The 22,323-nt window shown below is 48.2% G+C and overlaps 7 protein-coding genes across 7 annotated transcripts; 5 read left to right on the forward strand and 2 right to left on the reverse strand.

The window, feature by feature from the left end:
* Window positions 1-2,785: 2,785 nt before the first annotated feature.
* On the forward strand, window positions 2,786-5,654 carry BDV37DRAFT_288944 (HET domain-containing protein; the record flags this gene model as incomplete). Its single annotated transcript, XM_032088357.1, has 2 exons — window positions 2,786-3,349; window positions 3,399-5,654. 2 exons carry the CDS (start codon window positions 2,786-2,788, stop codon window positions 5,652-5,654), a joined length of 2,820 nt encoding a protein of 939 aa, XP_031935297.1.
* Window positions 5,655-12,022: 6,368 nt separating this feature from the next.
* Window positions 12,023-14,322, reverse strand: BDV37DRAFT_264426 (uncharacterized protein). The gene is made up of 3 exons (XM_032083669.1): window positions 13,852-14,322; window positions 12,666-13,793; window positions 12,023-12,587 (listed from the first exon to the last, which is right to left on the reverse strand). The coding sequence occupies exons 1-2, from the start codon at window positions 14,287-14,289 to the stop codon at window positions 12,699-12,701; spliced, it is 1,533 nt and encodes a 510-aa protein (XP_031935298.1). The 5' UTR covers window positions 14,290-14,322; the 3' UTR covers window positions 12,023-12,587; window positions 12,666-12,698.
* BDV37DRAFT_42658 (uncharacterized protein) lies at window positions 12,288-12,641 on the forward strand. The gene has a single exon (XM_032090628.1). It carries the CDS (start codon window positions 12,372-12,374, stop codon window positions 12,582-12,584), a length of 213 nt encoding a protein of 70 aa, XP_031935299.1. The 5' UTR covers window positions 12,288-12,371; the 3' UTR covers window positions 12,585-12,641.
* A 1,093-nt stretch (window positions 14,323-15,415) lies between the features above and the next one.
* On the forward strand, window positions 15,416-16,260 carry BDV37DRAFT_42709 (uncharacterized protein). The gene has a single exon (XM_032090630.1). It carries the CDS (start codon window positions 15,551-15,553, stop codon window positions 16,076-16,078), a length of 528 nt encoding a protein of 175 aa, XP_031935300.1. The 5' UTR covers window positions 15,416-15,550; the 3' UTR covers window positions 16,079-16,260.
* Window positions 16,261-18,071: 1,811 nt separating this feature from the next.
* On the forward strand, window positions 18,072-18,655 carry BDV37DRAFT_264438 (uncharacterized protein). The gene has a single exon (XM_032083670.1). The coding sequence runs from the start codon at window positions 18,090-18,092 to the stop codon at window positions 18,411-18,413; it is 324 nt and encodes a 107-aa protein (XP_031935301.1). The 5' UTR covers window positions 18,072-18,089; the 3' UTR covers window positions 18,414-18,655.
* A 3-nt stretch (window positions 18,656-18,658) lies between these two features.
* On the forward strand, window positions 18,659-19,760 carry BDV37DRAFT_264439 (uncharacterized protein). The gene has a single exon (XM_032083671.1). It carries the CDS (start codon window positions 18,703-18,705, stop codon window positions 19,015-19,017), a length of 315 nt encoding a protein of 104 aa, XP_031935302.1. The 5' UTR covers window positions 18,659-18,702; the 3' UTR covers window positions 19,018-19,760.
* Window positions 19,761-20,071: 311 nt separating this feature from the next.
* BDV37DRAFT_288949 (uncharacterized protein) lies at window positions 20,072-22,287 on the reverse strand (the record flags this gene model as incomplete). The annotated part of the gene is made up of 2 exons (XM_032088358.1): window positions 20,072-20,629; window positions 22,177-22,287. 2 exons carry the CDS (start codon window positions 22,285-22,287, stop codon window positions 20,072-20,074), a joined length of 669 nt encoding a protein of 222 aa, XP_031935303.1.
* Window positions 22,288-22,323: the final 36 nt, after the last annotated feature.

The following is a 22,323-nucleotide window of genomic DNA, read 5'->3' on the forward strand; positions in this document are numbered from 1 at the left end:
GATGCCTCGTCGCCAGGTAGCAGGTGTTACCCTCAGTCCAGAACCCCCATCCACAATCACAAAGCCGCCCCGGCGAAAGTCCTTCGAAGTTGCCCAAGCACGAATTGTTGGAGGGAGAAATCGACCACGCCGCAACTGCCAACCAGGCTTTGATGTTGTTCAGCGTGACCGCCATCCTGACTGCTCTGACCAGGAAGAGAGCCCGCGTCTCACGAAGAGACGTAAACGTGCAATTCGACCTGTGGGAACATTGACCAACCGTACATCTTCCGGACCTTCCGGGACGTTGCGACATAGCTCAGCGTCCACGCAGTCAGCAAAGTCTTGCGGCAGTCAAGATATTTTTGGGCATGCCATCCTTACTGTCGAGACTCACGCGTTGGGGACCTCGTATTTTTTCTCTTTCGAGCCAAACTCACCAAATGAGCTCGACGCACCGCAATTTCGGTTCGCTCATGACGAGCCGCGCCACCTGATGGCCCCTTCATCCACGCGTGGGTCGAAAAATGTTCCAAGATCAAAGAAGGGAAGATGTTCCTCGAGAAACAATATCCACACACCAGCGATATTCAACCCCGTCGACGAGCGAGAATGGGAAGTGGAGCAAATCTTGGCGTCACGGATCTGGAGAGGAAAGCTGCAATATCAGGCTCAGTGGAAAGGATATGATTTTGATCCGACCTGGTATCCAGCACGCGGGTTCAAGGGTGCTCCGTATAAGATTCAGAACTTCCACGGAGTGTTTCCAGATCAACCTGGTCCCCCCAAAAGGTTGACGGAATGGCTAGAAGGTTGGGAGGCAGGACGAGAACTTGAGGATGTCCCAGATGATGACCTTCCAGAGTAGCATGTACCGTTGGATCCTATAAAGTATAATTTAGAATTTATTACGCTTTGAACGCGCCTCGGAAAGCAGTGGAACCATCCGCACTGCTTCCCGCGGCGATGAGCACACTTCACGTCACTCGGCGCAACGAGGACGAATGAGAGATGGAGGAGATCGTGCTTCACGCGTGCTCCATGACAAGCTCCAGTGCCAGGTGCAATGCAAAGGCTGTGAATCTGACGCGGCCCGGTATGCTGCGCACGGGTTCAATGTTGCTCCATACAAGTTCCGAACGTTCCATGAAACGTTCCCAGATCAACCTGGATCCCCGAAATGACCAAAGGGATGGATACAAAGCTGGGAGTCGGGACAGGAGCGACCGGATATTCTCGACGATGATTTACCTAGTTAGCATGTGCCATCTCAAATATCACAGAATGTCAGTCTCTTCAGGGTTGGAGACGCATTATGCATAACGCTAAATCAATTGGAACTCAGCACACGGTGTCTTTCCTTTGATTAACTATGCCTAGTAAACACCCTGCTATAAATACCCAGCGCCGTTGGGGTAACTGAGTGCCCTGTCTCAACTTTAGTTCCGAACTTAACGAAATATTCCCGTTTGAAGCCTACCGATACCCATATCCATACTCGATAACCGTGCTAGATATGTCTCCGCAAAGCGGTGAGTTATTTTGATGTCATTAAATTGTCAAATACTGATAGAGAACCAGGCAATGGTGACCTTGGGGAAATCCCCCTCCTATCGGGGATTCGCAGTGACACTAAACCATCGGCAAAATAAAATAAAACTGTGAGGAGGCAAGAGGAGTCACGGAGCGTAGATGGACCTCTGCAGCTGGCATTAACCCCCTTTTTTCACCTCCCACGGAACCAGTCAACAACATTAAGGATTAGCTAAGATTTGTTCTGTTGCCTTATCGTGCTACATTATGATGAAGTTGACCTATGCCTGTTCGAGGGGGCCCTTGGATAACGGATAGCGAAGACTTTTCTCTCTGGATCTTCCGTCGCTATTACTATCTGAAGAGTCCTTCCGCTCGCTTATTTACTGCTGTCTGGAGCCGTCTGCTTAACTAACCACTGGAAAAAATACCTTCTTAAACTCATTGCCTATAGAGCTTATAGAACTCTATCTATATTGATATAGTGTGTGCTGGAGAGCTTGGCTTGAACCCGTGTGCTTGGAATACTGTCTGTTTGGAAACTCAGCAAGGAGGCTACATGCAGTTTAAGGCTGCGCACAGCTGGACGAATAAACCAAATCAAATCAAACCGATCACAGGCCAAATATAAAAGGCCTCATGATTCCCACCAAGATAGGCCTTGGAGTTAGAAAATGAGGATCATAAAACTGATCGTTTTAATATTAACATCTTCACGGTTATCCTACAAAGATGAGATTGTGTTTTTCTCGGGGTTTTTAGGGCGCTACGGATGCCCCAGTCTTTGAAGATTTAAATGAATTTGGGGGTGCAAATAGACTGGGGGGTGTATAATTAGCTCTATAGGAAGAGCTAAATGGTTTTGCCAAACAGCCAAGTAGCCTTAAGTGGTGACACCAAGTTTCTGTATTCTTGTCGAGCTGGTTCACGTTCCTGTCCATTTTGGCTTGGCTCCTTCGTTGGCATTTTAGGCCAATAGTCCAGGTGCTTCTTTGAGCAAAGTGTGGTGCTGGCCCCACCAATCGTGGGTCCATAATCTGATCACTCTAACATAAGGTAGGCTACAGTGTCTCCTGCAGTGCGTTTCGCATTTGTGCTTCATGAACCATCGTTACCCCGCCCTGCAGCCGAACCAACTCAACTCCTCCCGCTCTAGGCTTTTTAAAAGATCGTAGCGGAGTCCGGACAAAGTCCCAACTTTTATTGTCACTTAAGGGACTTGAAGGTTTGCGCCGAGGGTGTATCTTGAGCATCACCTTTCGTTTTCGTTACAATGTCCCGGTTTAGTTATCCACCGCTTCCTCCAGAGCCCGACGCTACTCGCATCATCCGAATTTTGCCACATAAGGACCTTGGCGCTCGCATTAAATGTAGGCTTTCCGACTACGTCGTGTCGGACAAGAGTGGCACAAAGCACCTTTACGAAGCATTGTCCTATGTATGGGCCAATGATGAAGATAATGTCACAAAATCTCGGCGAATTGAACTGAATGACCATATTTTCTATGTCACACCCAACCTCCATGCGGCGCTTGTGAACCTGCGAAACCACCATCTTGACCGAATGTTGTGGGTTGACGCAATTTGTATCAACCAGGAAGATATCGCAGAAAAGAGTAAACAGATCTCGCTGATGCGGAAAATATATGCTCAAGCTGATCGTGTCATTATCTGGCTTGGGGAGTCCTTTGAGGACGGCGATATAGCTTTGGAATATATCCGATCCCTTGCGGAAAACAAGGTGCGAAGAGATAAATCTGTAGATGGTCGTCGTTCGAAAAGACTGGTTGATTCCTGTATTAAATTACTTCAGCGAAAGTGGTTTCGTCGTATCTGGGTAAGAGTGGGCACTGCGAAAGCTTGTAGGCATTTACTGACGAACGCAGGTCCTTCAGGAAGCTGGGGTTGCACGGTGTATCTCGGTTATGTGTGGTTCAGCTCAAATAGATGGTCTTGCATTCTGTGATGGCCTCGGGGAGTCGGGGCTGTCTTTGCCAACGATTGTCTATTCAGTTCTCCACCTTATTAGGAGTGCAAACTTTCGGTCAAGGCAGCAGATTGATTCGCAAGGGAGCCTCTCCATAGGAGAGCTGATTGATATGTACCGGCTTCACGAGTCCTCGAATAACCATGACAAACTATATGCATTGCTAGGCCTAAGTGCTGATGACCCAAAAACGCCTGCACTGAAACCCAACTACGGAATCCCGTGGCATCAGGTCTTTAAACACTTCACTAAATACATTCTCTCAAGGGAATGTTTGGTGGAGACTTGGCCTGGTACAGACACTGCAGTTATCAAGGGTAGAGGATTGATTTTGGGGTTGATTGTTTCTGTTGTCGAGGAAGTCTCGAAGAATAGCATACAGCGTGTTAAGGTTTTCTTGAGCCATGCTGCACGCTCACTCGGCTATGAAGAATACTGGACAGTTCACTACTCCGCAAAATCAATTCAGGAAGGAGACATCATTTTCCTGCTTGAGGGGACTTCTAAGCCAAGTATTCTTAGAGTGCGCAAAAGGCATTTTATAATGATAAAAACGACAGTGATACAGAAACGAAGTAAAGAGCTGCAGGGGCGGGACTTGGAAAACTTCTTAAAAAGCGGTACAAGCGGAAATTCAACATACACTGTCCTGCTGACCTGGAAAATACCCTTGGCTAAACTTCAAACTCAAGGCCTACTGGGGGACGGGGCAGAGCCCGCCATTGCCAGCACCAAATACCAAGAAGAGCCTTCAGAGAGGCAACAACGATTGTTCGATATGGCTGGGATTTTGAATGAGATCGCTATGGTACTCCTTCAGTCAGAAGACACTGAAAGAGCAGTAGAACGCCTGTTCTCCCAGGATCTTTTAGGGATTCCGATTATCGAAGATGTTGTCAAAGCAGTCGCAGGGAACGGATATTATGGCCATAGAATCATGAAGCTTCTTTTAGACCAGCGAGGAGAAAGTCTTCTGATATCTGAGGAGGTCGTTAAAGCAGCAGCAGAGAATACAGGGCTTGAAGGTCCCGAAGTTGTAGAGGTCCTTTTACAATACCGAGGGCAGAGTCTCCCTATCACTGAGAAAGTGATTAAGGCAGCGGCAAAAAACGGAACATATGGGTATCAAATGATCCAACTTCTTCTTGAATCTCATGATAGAAATATCATTATTTCTGAAGAAGTGATGAAGCTAGCTGCAGAAAACAAGGGGTCTTGTGGATATCAAATCATGGAGCTTCTTTTACAACAAAGAGGGAAAAATATTCCAGTCTCTGAAGATGTGGTCAAGCTAGCCGCAAAGAATAACGGGCTATATGGCTATCTGATAATGGAGATTCTCTTACAATATCAGGGGGAAGATCTTTCTATCTCCGAAGACGTGGTAAAGGAGGCGGCAGCAAGATCAAACGGTCATGAAACTATTGAGACTCTCTTAAAGTTCCGAGGGGAGCGTCTTCCCATCTCCGAGGAGATATTGAAAACAGCAGCTGAGAACCAAATTTACGGCCATCGAATTATGGAGATCATTATACAATACCGAGGGGGGAGCCTTCCAGTCTCTAAAGAAGTTATAAAGGCAGTAGCTGCCAATGAAGGATTGGATAAACATAAAACTATGGAGCTTCTGTTACAACAGAGAGGGAGGAACCTGCCAGTCTCAGAAGATGTGGTTAAAGCAGCGGCCGGAAATGAAGGATTTTATGGACGTCAGATTATGGAAGTACTCTTAAAATATCGAGGTGAGAGGCTCCCTATCTCTGAAGAAGTATTTAAGGCAGCAGCAGAGAATAGGGCACTACATGGACCTGAAATCATGGCGCTTCTGCTACAAGAAGGAGGCAATAGTCTCCTAGTCTCAGAAGAAGTGGTTAGGACAGCAGCTGAGAACGAAGGATCAGACAGCCATTGGCTTTTGAAGATTCTCTTTAAGTATCAAGGAACGGGTCTCCCAGTCTCTGAAGAGGTGTTCAAGGCAGCAGCAGGAAATAAAGAAAATGGATATCAAAACATAAGTTTTCTTTTGAGATACTGGGGAGAGAGCCTCCCGGTCTCTGAAGGCATTATCGAGGCAGCAGCAGGAAATGGAGGATTTCATGGCTCTCAAATTATGGAGCTTCTTATAGAGCACAGGGCGAAGTACCTCGTTAATTGATTTATTGTCTATATTTGTGTCTTGGTCGATGGGAATGGACTATCAGAATAGGTTGAAGGCAATTGAAGTGACCTGTTCTTGTTATAACAGCAAATTTAACAGGACCAAACGCCAGGTTGATTACAGAAAGTCTAAGAGTATATGTCCTACCGTCATTCGTTTCGATGAGAAGCCGATATTTCTCCCATTTAAGGCTTCTGTGAATTAAGTGGAGCTGTTGAGGCACAAGATACACCTCGAGCGCGGATCTAGATTATAATAAAGGCCGAGCACCAATCTAAAACGGCTGTAATTGTGGGGTAGTCTAATAATAAGGCCGAAAAGTATAACTAATTAATGCTCTCAATTTATAGTAGGAGTCATACAGATATCATAATTTTAACGCTGATGCGAAGCTCACAATGAGCTCCCGTTGTCTCAGACGTCAGAACGCAGCGTTACTTCCAAAACTGAATGATAGTGCTGTATATACCGAGATAAAGTACAAAGCCCTCTGTTGAAAGATAATACGGCATTATTGAAGTTTAGGAATCCGTCATCAACAAATTATACGCTTGAAAGTTTTTATCCAGTTGCTGTTCAATTTGAACACTTCATTGATAAAATGTTTTAAACCGATACGGAATGGAATTTCATTGTCGGTTTTAATTTCTTACCTCACTGAAGGCATCGGTTTGCGCTGGAGCAATTCGGCTTCTGTCAATTACACATTGTGACGAGGTGAAGCTAGTCTCGCCCAGCAAGAAGTCAATCATCTTAAGGCAGATCTTAGTTGATATTCTACTTCTTTTTGGGTCAGCAATGGCTTTCCTGGCAGTCAAACAACAAAACTAGAAGGGCGGTGAGAGCACAAACTTGTCAGCATAATACTTGTTGACGTGGAATAGCTTCAAGTCGCGATATTGAGCCTCCGGAAGATTATTGTTCCGCCCACCTTCTCAGACTTCCCAAGGACCGAATTGATTCGCCGATTAGCATTGAAAGAGCTCTTTAGAGATATGATATTCAAATCCCCTTTCAGCAGCAAGTTATGTTCATTTAGTCAAAGTATGAGTACTTATGCTTAAAGAATGTCTGGCGTCATCAACTTTTGGTGCCCAATGGTGCTTGGATCTGTGCTGAAGCAAAGTGGGGGCTTAGTCATATGACACTCAATCTTTGCCCCTCTTCATAAATCTTGGACCTTTCCCAATGAATCTAAAGATTTGATATTAAGTAGACCATCGTGTCACATACCAGCATGCTTCCATTCAAGCCATCTACATGACCCCTTACTAAGTTTGAACGGTTGGTTGAATGTTTAGAAAGCCATTCCGATTTGTATGAGAAGATAATGCTAATCTAATCAAAATCCACATAGTTCACTTTATCGAGTATTTATTAAAGAGCGACGGAGGCACGACTGAGAGCGACAGGTCCTTGCAATGCCAGACGATGTTTGTTGCCTTCTAATCCGATATTTCATATTGCAAACTGATTTCATAGTCAGACATCTGTTGGGACAGACGCAATAGAAGGGAAGGAGTACAACATAACTTGCGGTACGCCACGTTGGCCCGGCTCGTGCGGTCCCGGAACATGCGGACCTCCTCGGCCGCGTACTCCATCCGCTGGAACAACGTCCCCTCCAGCGTGGGGGGCAGCGTGGCCGTCAGCAGCACCATCTGCGTCCGCGCGTGGTTCAACCGTCCCAGCTGCCGCAATTCGGGCCGGAAATCCCGCTGGTTATGCAGCACCACATGGCACTCGTCGATGACAATCCGATCTAACCGCCGCGTCTGCTGCAGTCGGTTGATAAATGTATGGAAATCCTCCGCCACCGCGGACTCCGGCGTCACCAGCACGATCGTCGCCTCGTCCGGGGGCCGCCGGCTCTCCCACGACACACACGAAATACCCAACGTCTGGCACCGCCGCATCATGTCCCCGCGCAGTGACAGCAGCGGCACCACCACGATCGTCGTCCCGCCGGGCTCCGCGAACGCGGGCAGCATGAACAGCATGCTCTTCTCCCCACCCGTCTGCATCACCGCCACCACGGGGCTCTCGCCGTCCTGGATCGCCTGCAATGCCGCCGCCTGCACCCCGCGGAACTGCATGGTTGCCTGGCCCGTCATCTGCCGCAACGCCTGCGTCATGTCCATGGTGTTCAGCCGGTGCCGCCGCATGATCTGGCTCTCGTCCGCCTCCTCCTCCCACGGCGCCCGTTTGCGCTTGTGGGGATGAGGACTGCGATCCGGACCACAATCGGCCGACGCAAATCCCAAAAATCGATGCCAGTCGGTGCTGGACAGCCGGAACATGCGCTGGCGGTGCGCCGTGGTCCCCGCCTGCTCCATGATCCCCCGTCCGTACACCATCCCCGCCACGTGCGATGAATGCGCCGCCTGCAAGTCCGCAATGTGCCCCAGCCACTGCGCCTCGTCCATGTGCTCCTCGGCGTCCGCGTCCAGCGCCGTCGGGGCCGCCTCCCGCTCCTCGCGGACGTCGCTGGGAAACTGGCTGCTCGGCCGCATCCACCGCCGGCTGATCCCGATGGCGATGTCGCGATATGCCTGGATGCCAATCGGATGACGCAACCGCATCTTGGTCTCGCGCTTCAACGCCTCCCGCAACCGATCGGATGTCCATGCCCGGTGCGTGCCGGGATCGGGGCCCCACAGGTACGGCGACATCGACCCGAATGTGGGTTGGGGTCCGGACCCGAATGGAAACCCTGATGGGGGATCGGGGGTGGATGGCTGCGTGGCCCGCTGGTACCACGTCTCCAGCTGCTGGACAAACGGCAACACCAGCCACAAATACCACACGATCAGCTCGTCCACGGGCCAGCGCGTCCGCGAATCCTTCAAAAAGCTCCAGCCCACGGCCCCCTGCGTGGGATCGTCGTACAGCGCGTGCCACGGGATGGCCGGGGTCTGCCCGAACAGCAGCTCCTCGCCTAAAATCTGCCGCGCGGCCGCCGTCATCCCGTGCACGAAGCCCCGGAAATCGCCCACGGTGAACTCCATGTGCTGGTACAGCAGTCGGTCCGGCTGCATCCACGTCACATGGCCCGGCGCGGTGGTGTTGTAATGGATCTTGAGCCCGTACGTCCGCCAGTCCTGCAGCGTCTCCATCGGCGTGTGCGTCCCGCGGACCATCAACTGGCCAACCAGGTATGTCACCTGCTCCTGGAATGTCTTCCGCGATGGATTCTGGCTCCATTCCATCCGGGACGGGGGATCCGGGCTGCACATGGGGGATGTCGGGGGGGATGTCGACCCCAATCGCACGGGCTCGGGCTCGTCGTCGCTGCCGTACGCGGAATCGATGTCGGTGATGGCACTCCGCAACGTCCACGCCGCGCACGTCTGCGGCTGCTGCCACGTCTCGATGATCTGCAGTACATTGGGATCCCACCACAATGCCTGCTGGACGATCATGAACCGCGCCACCTTGATCACCCGCGACAAGATCGGGGGATAGCTCTCCGGGTCGCGCCAGCCGAATTCCCCGCGGCCCAACACGGCCATGGCGCAAATCAGCACGCTCTCGTACTCCTGCGCGTGATATGTCTGGTTCAGCAGCTCGATACACAATGCTAAACACGCCTGTTCGATCTCGCTCATCCGCCACCGCTGCATGGGGTCCGCCGGGTCCTCCGGGTTCTCACCCACCCCTCGTCGACGGGCGGATGGCCGGCAACCGGATCCACCGTGGCCTGCCACAGCCGCCGCCATTTCTTCCGCTGCCGCGGGGTCATCCCGTACGCGGGACGCTTGCCCTCGGCAGCCGGGGCCGCCTGCGTGCGCGCGATGAACGCCACAATCTGCTGCCATGGCTGCACGTGTTTGGCCACGCTGTCCGCATCCAGGTATGCCTGCAGCGGACGATACGGGGTCTGCCCCTTCTCGGATCGAACGGCCTCCACGCGGATGGCCTGGCCCGTGTGTTGGACGGTCTGCTGGCTCTTCCGTACCACGCCCTCCATCGCCTCCCAGATCCGTCGGACGCGCTGCTCCACGGGATTATCGCTGTCGGGGGCGGGCGTCTCCACCAACGCCCGCAGTGTGGTGAAATCGTCCGGGGTGGTGAAGTCCTGCAGGTACTGCGTCCACCGGGTCACCCGCAGCCACGAGTTGGCGTCGCGGACATCCTCGCCAGCACCGGACGGGGCGTGGGCCTGCGCCTCGTCCACCGCCTGCCGCACCGCCGCGATGGCCTCGTCGACCTGCTCAGTGGAAACGGGGATGTGCGGCTCCGTCTCGCCCCCGCAGACGTGGATGTAATGGGACCCGGTACGGGATGGGAAGATCTGCTGGCAGTGCACCACGATATATGATCGTCGCACCTCCGCCTCCTGCCGTGTCCGTTCCGCTGGGGTGACCCGTCCGCGCGATCCCTGCCGCGTCCAGCCGTGGACCGTCTGCCAGTGCTTGCGCATGCTGTGCAAGCTGCGCCCGATATATCGACAGCGGGGGTAATCCCGGCGACACAGCAGCCCATCGGGATACTTGGGCAACCCGGGCCATGCCTGCTCGACCTGGCGGGGGATCACCACCCCCTCGGGGCCCATCGCGATCCCCTCCCAGCGCTGGACGGTCTCCTGGATCTGGACCGCCTCCTGGTGGGTCTTTCCATGCGCGCCGTCTTTCACATGGCGGACGATCTCGCGGGGCCACACCCCATGTTGACAGGTTTTACAAATAATCACGGGCAATCCGTCGAGCGGCTGGAAGATGGGATGCTCCATAGTCGGGACAGTCCACGGGATAGTTGTGAAACGGGGTGAATTACAATGGGAAGCGCTGAAATGGATGGGTTGGATTTACGGTAATAATATATTTACCCCTGAGTACAATCGTACACAATGGACCGATACTCTAAATATATACAGCTGACACGGCGGCTGGGGGGGCCTCTGGGCGGTCGGGGAATTCTGCCGGTCCGCAGCCACCCCAACCAAATCTACCACACCGCGAACTGGTCGACTTCAATCCATCATTACCACCGCAAATCATTGAGTTTCCGGCTCCGGAGCGAGCCAGGACTAATCCAAGTCCTGCGTTCTTACCTGGATAAATTTCACGCGATTCCGCCCGGCGGGGGTGGTCAAGGTCTACGGGCGCGTTATGAAGATACCTTCGTCGCCGGGCGGACAACCCTAATCGATTTAGTATGGGCGGGCAGCCCCACTTGCAAGATACCGACCTGGGTATCAATCCCCCTTCTGGGTTAGGGAAGATGTTCCTCAAGAAACAATATCAAGACACCAGTGATGTTCAACCCCATCGACGAGCGAGAATGGGAAGTGGAGCAAATCCTGGCGTCACGGATCTGGAGAGGAAAGCTGCAATATCAGGCTCAGTGGAAAGGATGTGATTTTGATCCGACCTGGTATCCAGCACGCGGGTTCTAGGGTGCTCCGTATAAATTCAGAACTTCTACGGAGTGTTTCCAGATCAACCTGGTCCCCCCAAAAGGTTGACGGAATGGCTAGAAGGTTGGGACGCGGGACGAGAACTTGAGGATGTCCCAGATGATGACCTTCCAGAATAACATGTACCGTTGGATACTATAAAGTATAATTTAGAATATATTATGCCTTGAAAGCGCCTCGGAAAGCAGCGGAATCATTCGTACTGCTTCCCGCGGCGGTGAGCACACTTCACGTTACTCCGCGCTCAGTTTAGTCCTGTCGGAAAGCGTGGTCCAGATAAGACGAAGGTAGCTCAATTCCACGGGTTGGTTTCCAGTCTTGGCAATACGGAGCTATGTAGTTCCGCAACCGAGAGTGCCTGACTTCCTGAGGCAAATCCGTCCAAACGGAGCGACGAATAATAGCTGCTTCACCCAACCCCGAATACCTGTAAGAGAACCAGAGCACGTACCACATGACCACCCCTCATCCCAATATTAACAGGGGGAGGTGGGAAGATGTCCTATTGGCTGAAGTAATGGAATGGGAGAGTGATTAGTGCATGGTTTTGCTTCATGAAAACACATAGATTACTTTGTCACTATACAGCGTGATTGCTCGACTAACTTGCAGTCTCAAGTACAGCTAGCTGCCTTGGTTATTCAGTTAGTTATAAACGAATTTAAGCCTCGCGCGTTACTGTATTGATTTTAATTGGGTATATTATAAGACTTCCTGAGACAGCTGTCTACATCATGCATGCGATCCTGAAGGAAATGCTCTGTTTGCTGCTGTTCTCCGCAACCCTCTGCTTAGTTATTGTCACCATCAACCAATAGAGTTCTAAACCATGATCGTTAACAGATGGTATTTCAATGGTACTGACACATAATCTCGCTTCTTAAAGCCCCAAATCCGATACCACTTGCACCATTCCAATAGATTGCCCACAACTCAACGGGCTAGTTTCAGAGTTCTTGCTCCAATAGAAGGGAAGGCACAGTAGCTCTTCCATTGCCCACCCGCAGTAGGATAAAGCCCAGCTCGAGTCCTCGATGGCTTATTTCGAGAAGTCTTGGCCCCTCTCTAGTTATAGAATGGGCGCCCTTCACCTATCAAATCAACAGATGCATAATCACCATGCATTAGCATCCAGAAAAGTCTCTATGTGGGTTACTACCTGTCATGTGAAGTCCCCGCACTGTGGCAGGTTATGTTATTACATGTCACCCTCCCTATAGAATAACACCACTTCCAACCTCGCACCTGTCGCTCTCTGGATACATTTTCTATTAGCCCTCTTATTCCCTTTCAATATGACCGATAAAAGTACCGCAGAGCAGAAGAGGATCGAGCAAAATCAACTTATAAACATGTCGACATCGTCAGGTGAAGAAGCTCGGAGAGCAAGAGGAAAGAAGGACATAGAGCTACCATCTCAGCAAATTGCCAACAATCCAAATATTGGACAGGTGATATCTTCAGGGGAAGAGGCACAAAAAAGAAGACAGAGCAAGAAGAAGGACTAGTAGGTAAGATAGTAAGAATAAGACACAACAGAACGTCTTCTCACGCCACCTGGCACAATAGACCCGCTCACGAAAGAACAGAATGCAAGAGAAAATTTTCAGACGCATGGATCATCATTGTTGGCCAACATTATCAAACCGTTTTCTCAGCCGATCCTTGTACTCTTTCTCTTCCTCCACCTTCTTTCGAATAAAGTCCTCGGCTCCTACACACCAGTATGGGCTGACAATTCGATCAAACACACGTTGGGTGCAATGTTCCTCACAAAATTTGCGTTGGATATGCTCGTTGAAGACACTAAGAAGGCCCTTTGGGCTATGTGCAGCTTGAAAATACCAGAAACTTCCACTACCCCAGCACTGTCTCATAATCTGAGCCTGGAAAGCATTGGGGCCTTGCAGCCTTTTTTCCTGTTCTTCAAAGGTATCTATGAATTCATTGATAATCTTATCGAAAGTTTGTAGATGCTCCCCATGTTCAATGTCATCAATAGGCCGACCAGATAACCAGTACGGGGGCGTTTGTAGCTCAATAGGGAACGAACATGCCCATTCTAGGTCAATAAGGGACGTTATATGCCAGTCTTCATCAACGAAGATGTTGCTTGGGTGAAGATCAGTAAGTGTAAGCACAAATGGCCCATCGCGATATCGACGGGACACAAATTGATGGAGAAGACCGCGCATCATAGTCAAAGCAGCAAATTGCTCCTGGCCGTCATTCGTGCTATGGATGGCATTTGGCTGGTAGTAAATGCGGTTGTCATGGCACTGTAAAAGATCTAGAATATAAGGCTCTACAGCCTGGTAAGTTGAGGTTCTCGGGATCGTAGGAATACCTTCATTTTCAAATGTTTGGAGTCGAAGTGTCAAGGGACGGTTCGTTACACTAATAACCCCGTTGTCACTTAAAGTCAGAGACCCGATTTGCGGCAACCGTGTACGATTCAATGTAATTATGATGTTCGCGAGGTCACGGAAAAGAGTCTGTCTGCGCGAATTATCCTCAAGAAGATATGTGGCCCAAGAATTGGAAAGCATCTGGCCATTCTTCACGAGGCTTATGATCATGTATCCGGTTCTCAATGGATTCGGCCGTCTGAGGCCGATATAGGGGCATGCTGTAGGGAACCCAAGCAACGAGTTGATGGTCCGTCTTATACGCCACTGGAGTCGAGAAAGGAAGGATACAGAAGACACTTCAGCAAACTAGGATAGGGCACTTAGTTAATTCGTTCTGAAAAATATTAGATCTGAGTTCACAAACAGTAAGCCCGTTGGGGAATGCGAATCCGTATAGGGACGGAATAGGGACAGTCGGGCAATTCTCACGAATCCAAATATAGGTAGCTACTTCGCACCGCAGCTTTTCATCCATATTTCCAGGATTAAATGTCTCTCCGATTTTGAAAGGTAAGGGAATTCGAACAAGAACCGCTTGCTCGGATGGAGGGTCGACGTAGACAGGAATGCATACATTGTAGCTCCCAAATAACCAATGAGCTTCATCAGCTACCTGGCAATGTTTTGCACAAAGATGAAAGCACACTAATTCTTCGACATCATTCTTATGAGAGAGAAGATACGACCAGAATTCCTTCTTTTTCTCCGGATAATCTAACCGATGGAGAATATTGTCGTCATCTTCCAAGGCATCTTCCAAGGAAATGCTGTTTCCCCTGAAAAGAGGAAGGCTTGTTGTCATTTTGGGAATATTCTACCAGAGCAGGCAGAGACGTACAATACTTAGACACTATCAGAGCTTTAACTGTTCACAAAATGTAGGACAACTTGCATTTAGGTCACGTGATCGTAGATACTAAAATAGAATCCTTTTTTCTCCTTTTCCAAAACCGCAGTCGTACTTTTGGAATGGTACAATGCAGGCTTCCTCTCCAGTCTTGTCAGTTCTACTCTGACTAAAGGGTGCGTGCCATTCACTGCGTCCAAAATTGTGTTAAAAAAAAAAAAAAAAAAAAAAAAAAAAAAAAAAAGAAAAAAAAAAAAAAAAAAAAAAAAAAAAAAAAAAAAAAAAAAAAAAAAAAAAAAAAAAAAAAAAAAAAAAAAAAAAAAAAAAAAAAGAGGGAGATAGTAAGCAAGTGGGTCTTCGCGAGCACAAAATCCACGTCGATTCGTCAGACATTCCGGGCAACTCGAAAAGTCTTAGGAAGCTGCAGACACTAATTGCGAGTTGGCCATTTTATATTTTTTGACGGCAAAGCAGTGAACATATCTTATCTGTACTTTCATTAAGTCCGCAGCAAAAAGAGCTGAAAAGTGCCTATAAAGTTCTTGCAATAAGCCAATGAAGGTGTTCCTAAAGTTACTGAAGTGCCGCGTATAATATCTCTGGGCAGATGGGATTACGTGACCAGCGCTGTGAGAATATGGGTGCCCATATTGGCTAGAAAATAAAGCAGGAGCAACAGCACTTGAAACAGATTAAACACCATATTCCATTTCCTTCTGAACTAGACTGCATAAGTGGTGGCTCAGCTAAAAGACGTGTAGCCAAGGCCAACAATAGCTGGGATAATTCAGGCATCGTGTCCAGTACAATACTATTTTGAGAGCGACGCGTAGGTGATTTAATGGGCCCTAGCGTCAATGTCGAATTCTTTTTTTTTTTTTAGTCGAGGCAGTCAATACTGAGTCATCCAACGTGATTGGATGCCGCTATTTTCAGAGTTCAATGGTTCGGAAACGGTATCGCATGTGATATGTGCCACTTTCTAAAGGACGTGCTAGACCTCGCCAAATCGCGGGTTGGGTTTCGACCCTTGACCCAAAACCCGCCAAGAGAAGTAAATAACGGTAATATATACACATATAACACATCTGCACATATTAATGTCAGGATCTTTCATAGATATTACTGTAAAATACGGAGCTCTGGGTTCTTGGCGGGTTTGCGGGTAACCCATGGGTACCCAAAAAAGCAATATGGCGAGGTCTAGGACGTGCACATGATGTATCCCAAAATTCCCATTTTATTACGCAACCCCCAAGTTTCCCATCTTTTGTATCAATTCCCATTCCACACAATTTTTCGCATCACTATGGCATTGCCACATGATCCGCTTATCAAACGACTGGAAGATGAAAGGCAAAAGTACTACAGCGAAACCCACCAACCAACGACTTTCCAGCTTAATCGTTTCGGTGCCGGCTGCCAACTTCTTAAAGAAGATCCCCAGATTTTGCGTCAGAACAAAAGCTCAACACGTCAGAGAAAATCCACAGCACAATACAATTTATCAAAAATTGCGAAACTGAGTTCCTCAGTTTTTACATTAATATGTTTCGTAACAGGGTTCACTGAATTAGGAAGCAAGAGCCATCTCGAGCTTAACCCAAAACTTCGGAGCTGGTGGGAAAACGCTGCACGTCCAAAGAGATTGTTGAAACTCGTGCAGGAGATCTGCGATGAGGAGGGGATTGAATATGTGGAAACCAGTAAGGAAGACATCTATTTTTTAATATTTCCTCGCTGATAATATCGTAGTACAATTTCCAGAAGAACGTCAAGACCAGTCAAATCCCATGGAGGGACCTATGCTCCTTCATCGTGACAAGACACTAATGCTCCAAATCAGCCTCCTACCAAGCGAGCCACCCTATCAAGAATTCAACTTCAGCATTCAGGAGCTCATTCATTTCCTCCAAACCCGTAACGATCTCACGAATGTGCCAGCCACTGTCAATTTGCTCCAGCAATACGAGCCCAGTTTTCCAAGTCTGAAAATGAAGCTTCCCTTATACGGCGCATTCCCTTCAGTCGAAATCAAGGTCACATCTGATCTGGGTTCAAGTGCAGTATTGCTATTTGCCTGGGAATTGGCGATTGATCTCGTATATTCATTGGGCACTTCGACTGCGAATATAGCGAACTGAGAGCGAGCCTAGGATTAAAGATTTTTCCCCAGGCTTCAACATAACAAGGACTTCTTCGGACAATCCATCTGTTTTAATGTACCTAGTCGGCTTGCTTAACACTCTGACGACTCCACCCCCGCCATTACTCTTGAGAAGGAGTGCAAAAACAGTTGAGTCTAGAGGAACAACACCCGATGTGGATGTGCTTTCGGGGTCCAGCTTAATGTCATCTGTTGGCTGCTCAGAATTAGTAAACCACCTTTAACTTTAAATAATATCCAATGTCCCTCACCAGATTTCCAACTTGTCTAAGTCTCTCTTTTGTTTCTTCAAGGATATCCTTATCGGACATATTCCTAACTGAAATTCCATTGTCTTCAACCTCATCCTTTTCCATGGTTGTCACTAAGTGAGAAACCTGAAAGCTAGAAAGCGGTATTCTCGTATGGCTTATCGGAGGTTGTTGGGGAGATGTTGGTGAAATAGAAAAGCCGAAGAGGGTTCACGAATGAGAGATGATTACTCAATTTTCTTCTCAGTAAATGAATGCAACAGAAGTGATTACAAGGGCGGGTCTTTTGTCATGCTCTAAACCAGACTTGCGTGTTAGACCTTTACGGTATTCTTGATGCCCAAGGCACATGGTTCTTACGTGAATTTTCTCGTGGAAGGTGGGGTGACCCCGCCGCAATATAATCAGATGAGGCAACACTCGGGCACTCGGAATGGTAACCTCTAATGCTATAGCTCAACACTTGGTTGCAGTAAACTGCTAGCGACCCGGCAGTATGGTGGTTACCTGCTTCTTCTCACCTAATCGAGAAACTCGCCGTGAAATGTTTTTCCGAATGTCGCATGACTGCCCCTGACTGTCCGTCCCAAATTTCCCATTTCTCCCAAATCTCTCAAAGCTTTCGGCCCCAACAGCTATTACTTGGGACCCACATAGCTAACTCTTACCGCTTAATCTATATGAATCACCTTAAGATAAAAAAAGAAAATTTTGGGAATGATGGGAAAGTTGGGAAGAAATTCAGGAGCCTTGAAAACAGGGCTCAAAAAGAGGAAGGAAGGTGACGTGTCGGATCATGTTTGCATTATTGGTCAGTGGCAGCATTAGCGCCGGCAGGGATAGTACCCAAAAGTCCCAATTTTCCCAATATGCCCATTTTCCCCATTATACAACGTATTGACCAGATAGCTCAAATTACACTGTTTGATGCACTTGCTGCTCTGTACATCGAAGCAATCGATACGACGTCGTAGGTTCGAAACACGATTACAGAATAGTGCAGACAATTGACTTCCCGAAGCCATGATGTTACGTCTAGGCACTTGTCGCACATCACAGGTATCGAGGCCTCGCCGAATTAAGCAGGGCAGTAATACAGCCCTCATGTAGTATAAAAAGGGCCCAATATTTTTGGAGTTTAATCATATAGGGCTTCCTTAGTCTGTCTTTCTTTAATATTACACTACCAAGTCTTCTCGTGTCTGTACACTCTTATCTATCTGTACCAAATGATGGATTGCCTGGCCAGCATCTGGGGTGGTATTAAACCTTGGCTATGGCCGACGGCGAGAAGTGTCCAAGGAGAAGAGGTCAGAAACTCGCACCTACATTGCAGGATGCAAGGTCTAACAACAGTTCAGATCTTAATCTTCGTGGACGCCGAGAGAGGACCGGACGACCTGGTGGTGACATTTCATCGCAACCAATTCCGGGACCGCCTTCCATGGAATGAGTTCAAGTCGCTTGGCCCACCAGCTGCAACTGCAGTTGTCAAAGCTGGGTGGAAATTTGCGGCCTTAGAACAGATAGCGGAGTCAATACGCGCAAGGCGGTTCGACGAGAAGGAACTGGATAACCTTCGAAATGAGGCCAGGGACGAGCGCAAGCGGATTTCCATTCGCAAACCTTCGGATCCAGTTAGCGTTTTCGAAATAGACTAGGTCGAAGGATTGGATGGCCAATTGCTCTAAGCCACTAGCAATAGTAGCCATGCATGTATAGATGCAGCCGATCATTGTACGTAGTATTCGTAAGTAGGTAATGAATACGGTGCCTGTCCACTCGATATAACAGGCGACGCATAAGTACTAGGAGGTGTTGGCAGGTGTGATTGTCAAAAGCCCGCCGTGTGCAGAATAAAACTGATACAAAAAAGTATTTAGTTCTGTTGAAGCCCAAATATTAAAGCATGGTCATGTCGACCAGCCCCTGGTTTTCTTTCAATCCACCATGGCTAGCTTGCAAAGGCAGCATAACACTCTCAATAAAATCATTGAGCACACATCAATAAAGTTTATTTGTCCAGAATGCCTTCGAGGATTCCCGCGCGCCTATCTATTATACCGCCATTTTCGAGAGCAGCAGGACGACACCCATAAGGGCCTCAGCATGAGAAACACGGACCATCAACCTTCCTTTTATATTATCGAAAGGCCCTCAAGGCCTCCATCCCTGCAGAGCAGCTGCCAAAGGATTCAAAATGCTTTGAACTTGCATATATTGTTGAGCATTATGAGGAGGATGCTGAGACGCATGAGCATATAACTCCGAATACAGCCACTTATAGTCAAACTGCCAGTTAGTGATTTTTTCCCAATACGGTTGATGTCCAAACAGAACTGATGTCACGCTCTAACGCATATATTTCTTTTTCAAGTGTGGTCCCATCAAGCAGATTCACTCTTTTATACAGGTCCATCTTCCTCGGCTCTGCCTTCCGATTATCTACCGCAAGGAGCGATACTTGACGAAAGCACGGTGTGGAACAACTGGGGAAACGTCAATCCAGGGGTTGAAGATGGTTTCAACTGAGATAGAGTCAATCGGGATTGCGGTTGCCGCTCCTTATTCAAACCTAGCTTGGCCGGTGGATGGATGCGTCTTGCTTTTCTTTGAGTGATTGTAACATTTCGTATGTATATATTCACACACTGGTTTATGAATTAGCATAACTCGTGCGGACTTCCACCTTGTTGCTCAACGGTCTATTTGAGGCATCCTCAATTCATTCCTCGACTGTGATAAGTGTAAAACCAAAGTAAGGAACGAACACACTTGACCCTGACTGACAAGTCTCAAAGCACTCTGATTGGCTTTGGCCGGAGGAGAACACATCGTTTCATTGGACGGTTTCAGGTGGAGCCAGTGCATTTCCGCTTGGCTTAAGAGCCATACCATAGAATTATTTCTATAACCTACTCGTATCTGAATGGTCCATGAATGCTGTATCCTGTTTGCTTCATATGGTGCTTAAAATGCTGATTATGTCTGACCTGGAAAGAAAGCTCAACACACTTAAAAAGGTCATTATACAAAGAAGTAAGACAATATTATTCGAACTGTCGACCAAGCTTGTTGATAAAAATCACTATATTGGAACATTCACTCTTCCGTGGACGTACAAACAAACAACCCCCACCCCCTCCCAGCACAAAGTGTCTCTCAAGCCGCTTACACCGCACTTCGAGTAAACGGGTTTGGCTCGACTGGTCATACGAGCATTACATTCAGCAAATCTATCTGAGTTGGCTGCCAGACTACCTTATCTGCCGGGTGTATTCTCATGATAACATATCACCCGCGATTGTTGTTAGACAGTCTATCGGACGAAAAATACTAGACCAAATTCATACTCAAGAATGCTTAACAGCCTGACAAAATTGGCGCCGAAATCTTCCAATGTTTCTTCCCGCGCGTGTCGGTGGTTGTATCGTTCCCAGAGCGTCTTGCACAGCTGCTCGCAATCATATGTTGGTGGCGATAAGAATATCAGGAGCTCTCGAGATGGTGGCGGTGCCTTTGGGCCATTGAAGGATCCATCAAAGTGCCAAGTAAGGAGAGCCAACTTAAGAAGATCGTTGTAGCTGAGTATTTCTGTCAAAGTCTCGGCGTAGCTATGGAGCAGTTCACTGCCTGCTAAGCGATCTACCCATTCCTGCTTATACCCGCTTTTCTTGAAAGCCTGGCAAGTATCTAAGAGATTCACGGCATCACGACTGAGCCTATACCGTAGGCGGTTGCAGTCATCCGCCAAGATGCTTAAGCACCGTACTTGCAATGCCTTCACTGCTGTCTGGGCTGGAAGGCGGAGAATGGATTCGGGCAAGGGAGCAGCGTTGCAGAGAATGGACTCAGACGTGGGAACAACGTTGCGAGCCTTTGATATATAACACTTTAGTGAGGATCATAAACAATCGTGGTTAGGAAACAAACCATGGTTTTCATCAACTGTCCGGATGGCTAAGAACAATTCAGAGTGCGATCTCGTTGATAACTTGGTGTCAAAAAATACTCTCATATTTCCCATAGCCTACAACATCGCATAGTTCTTAAGATCAGTCCGTCGTTCGCGTGCAACCCTGGCATGGGAATCAAAGGAATGAAATCCTTGTTAGTCTTACCTACATAGTACATACTTCCGTATTTGCGGAGACCCCCTGGACTCTCCATTCGGCCCCACTTTGCACATTTCTTGCTGTATTGAAAACCTAGGTATTGGAGTATGATGCAAAGTTGGCTTCTAGATCACAATCGCTGGTTGCCTCGCATCTTCTAGCTGCATATCATTGAACAGTGGTCGGACTCGCGCTTAGTTCGGGATAGGTACCACAGACTAGTGATTATTGGCTAGAGACAGACGCAGGGAATGAGCTGGTTTACGAGTCAGGCGAAATCCTCTTTCGTTGTAGACCTGCACAGTCCTCCAAAACTAATTGGTTGGAACAGAACCTCGCTAGTTGTCTGATCCCTTTGGGGGAAGGGAAGATAAATAAATATTGGCTGGTTATTACAGAATAGAGATTCCGGTAATTCTGTGATAGCACCATCTCAATCAGGAGACCCGAAACGATCCTCATTACCACAACCTATCTCACAGGCCTTTTCGCACGATGTGGGACGTGATTACCATTTCCTTCATTTTCTGTTTTTGCATTATATATTATATTCTTTCTATGTGTGGAATATTCAGCTGCCATGCTCTCGAACTCTGGAGTCAGAATAGGTAAGATCCACTCTTCTTACCATATGCTTGTTTTTACCCTGGACAATTATCAATTAACAGTATCGTAGACAAATTGCCTGGCAGTCACCGGTGTGACAAGCGGAGGTGCAAGACGGAGTGGAACCGAGTTCTGTGGCAACCCTTGAACAGCCAAGTTGCCTTAGAACCAGAGGGTTTCAAGGCACACGCAAAATGATAGCAATGCAAGCCCGAGTGACACGATGGAGGGATGCGGAGAGAGCAACACGAAAATAGAAAACTCCCACTCTCAGTGTAACTGCCTGGAAGGGCAAATGAGTGGGAAAGACGGAATAAAAAATTCGGGTAGGCGGATGTAGCTAATCCAATTATCGAAAAGCCATGGGCAGAGTATGTATTGAGGCATCTGTCGACCAAGAATAAGCCCCTTTTATCCGACCTAAGAAACGACAATCCCTGTATTGCTGATATTACTATCGTACCATAAAGGAACTGTCTGCTTGCGTAGACTAACAATTAGCTGGACCCAGTTTGGATGTATTTTGGTGTTTTGAAAGTTAAATGTAAAACGGTAGAGTCAACAATATGTTCTTTGGATAGGCAGCGTTGATCCGTTTCCCTTTCCACGAGTCGGCTACAGCTGCAAGACATGGAAAATTGCATGAAGACATAACCAAACTCAAATTCTCACGAAATTCCCTCATCACTAGCTTAGAACATACCTCGGATAGTCTCATGGAGCCATAATCAGCTATCGATGCACCAGTACCCACCTGAGAGTATTCTGTTGCAGCTGGGAGCGCGGCACGGACTCCTTCCCTTTCTGTAATCATTGTCTTTTTTCTCCCCACCCAATGACGCCACACCAG

Source organism: Aspergillus pseudonomiae (assembly GCF_009193645.1).
Source record: "Aspergillus pseudonomiae strain CBS 119388 unplaced genomic scaffold BDV37scaffold_134, whole genome shotgun sequence".
NCBI lineage: Eukaryota > Fungi > Ascomycota > Eurotiomycetes > Eurotiales > Aspergillaceae > Aspergillus > Aspergillus pseudonomiae.

Bases quoted from the DNA above. Each gene is read 5' to 3' on its own strand.
- BDV37DRAFT_42658 (XM_032090628.1), top strand. From the start codon at position 12,372: ATGACCGATAAAAGTACCGCAGAGCAGAAGAGGATCGAGCAAAATCAA.
- BDV37DRAFT_264426 (XM_032083669.1), bottom strand. From the start codon at position 14,289: ATGACAACAAGCCTTCCTCTTTTCAGGGGAAACAGCATTTCCTTGGAA. The intron at 13,794-13,851 runs GTTTGTGAACTC...GCCCTATCCTAG, and splicing joins CATTCCCCAACGGGCTTACT to TTTGCTGAAGTGTCTTCTGT.
- BDV37DRAFT_42709 (XM_032090630.1), top strand. From the start codon at position 15,551: ATGATGTATCCCAAAATTCCCATTTTATTACGCAACCCCCAAGTTTCC.
- BDV37DRAFT_264438 (XM_032083670.1), top strand. From the start codon at position 18,090: ATGCAAGGTCTAACAACAGTTCAGATCTTAATCTTCGTGGACGCCGAG.
- BDV37DRAFT_264439 (XM_032083671.1), top strand. From the start codon at position 18,703: ATGGCTAGCTTGCAAAGGCAGCATAACACTCTCAATAAAATCATTGAG.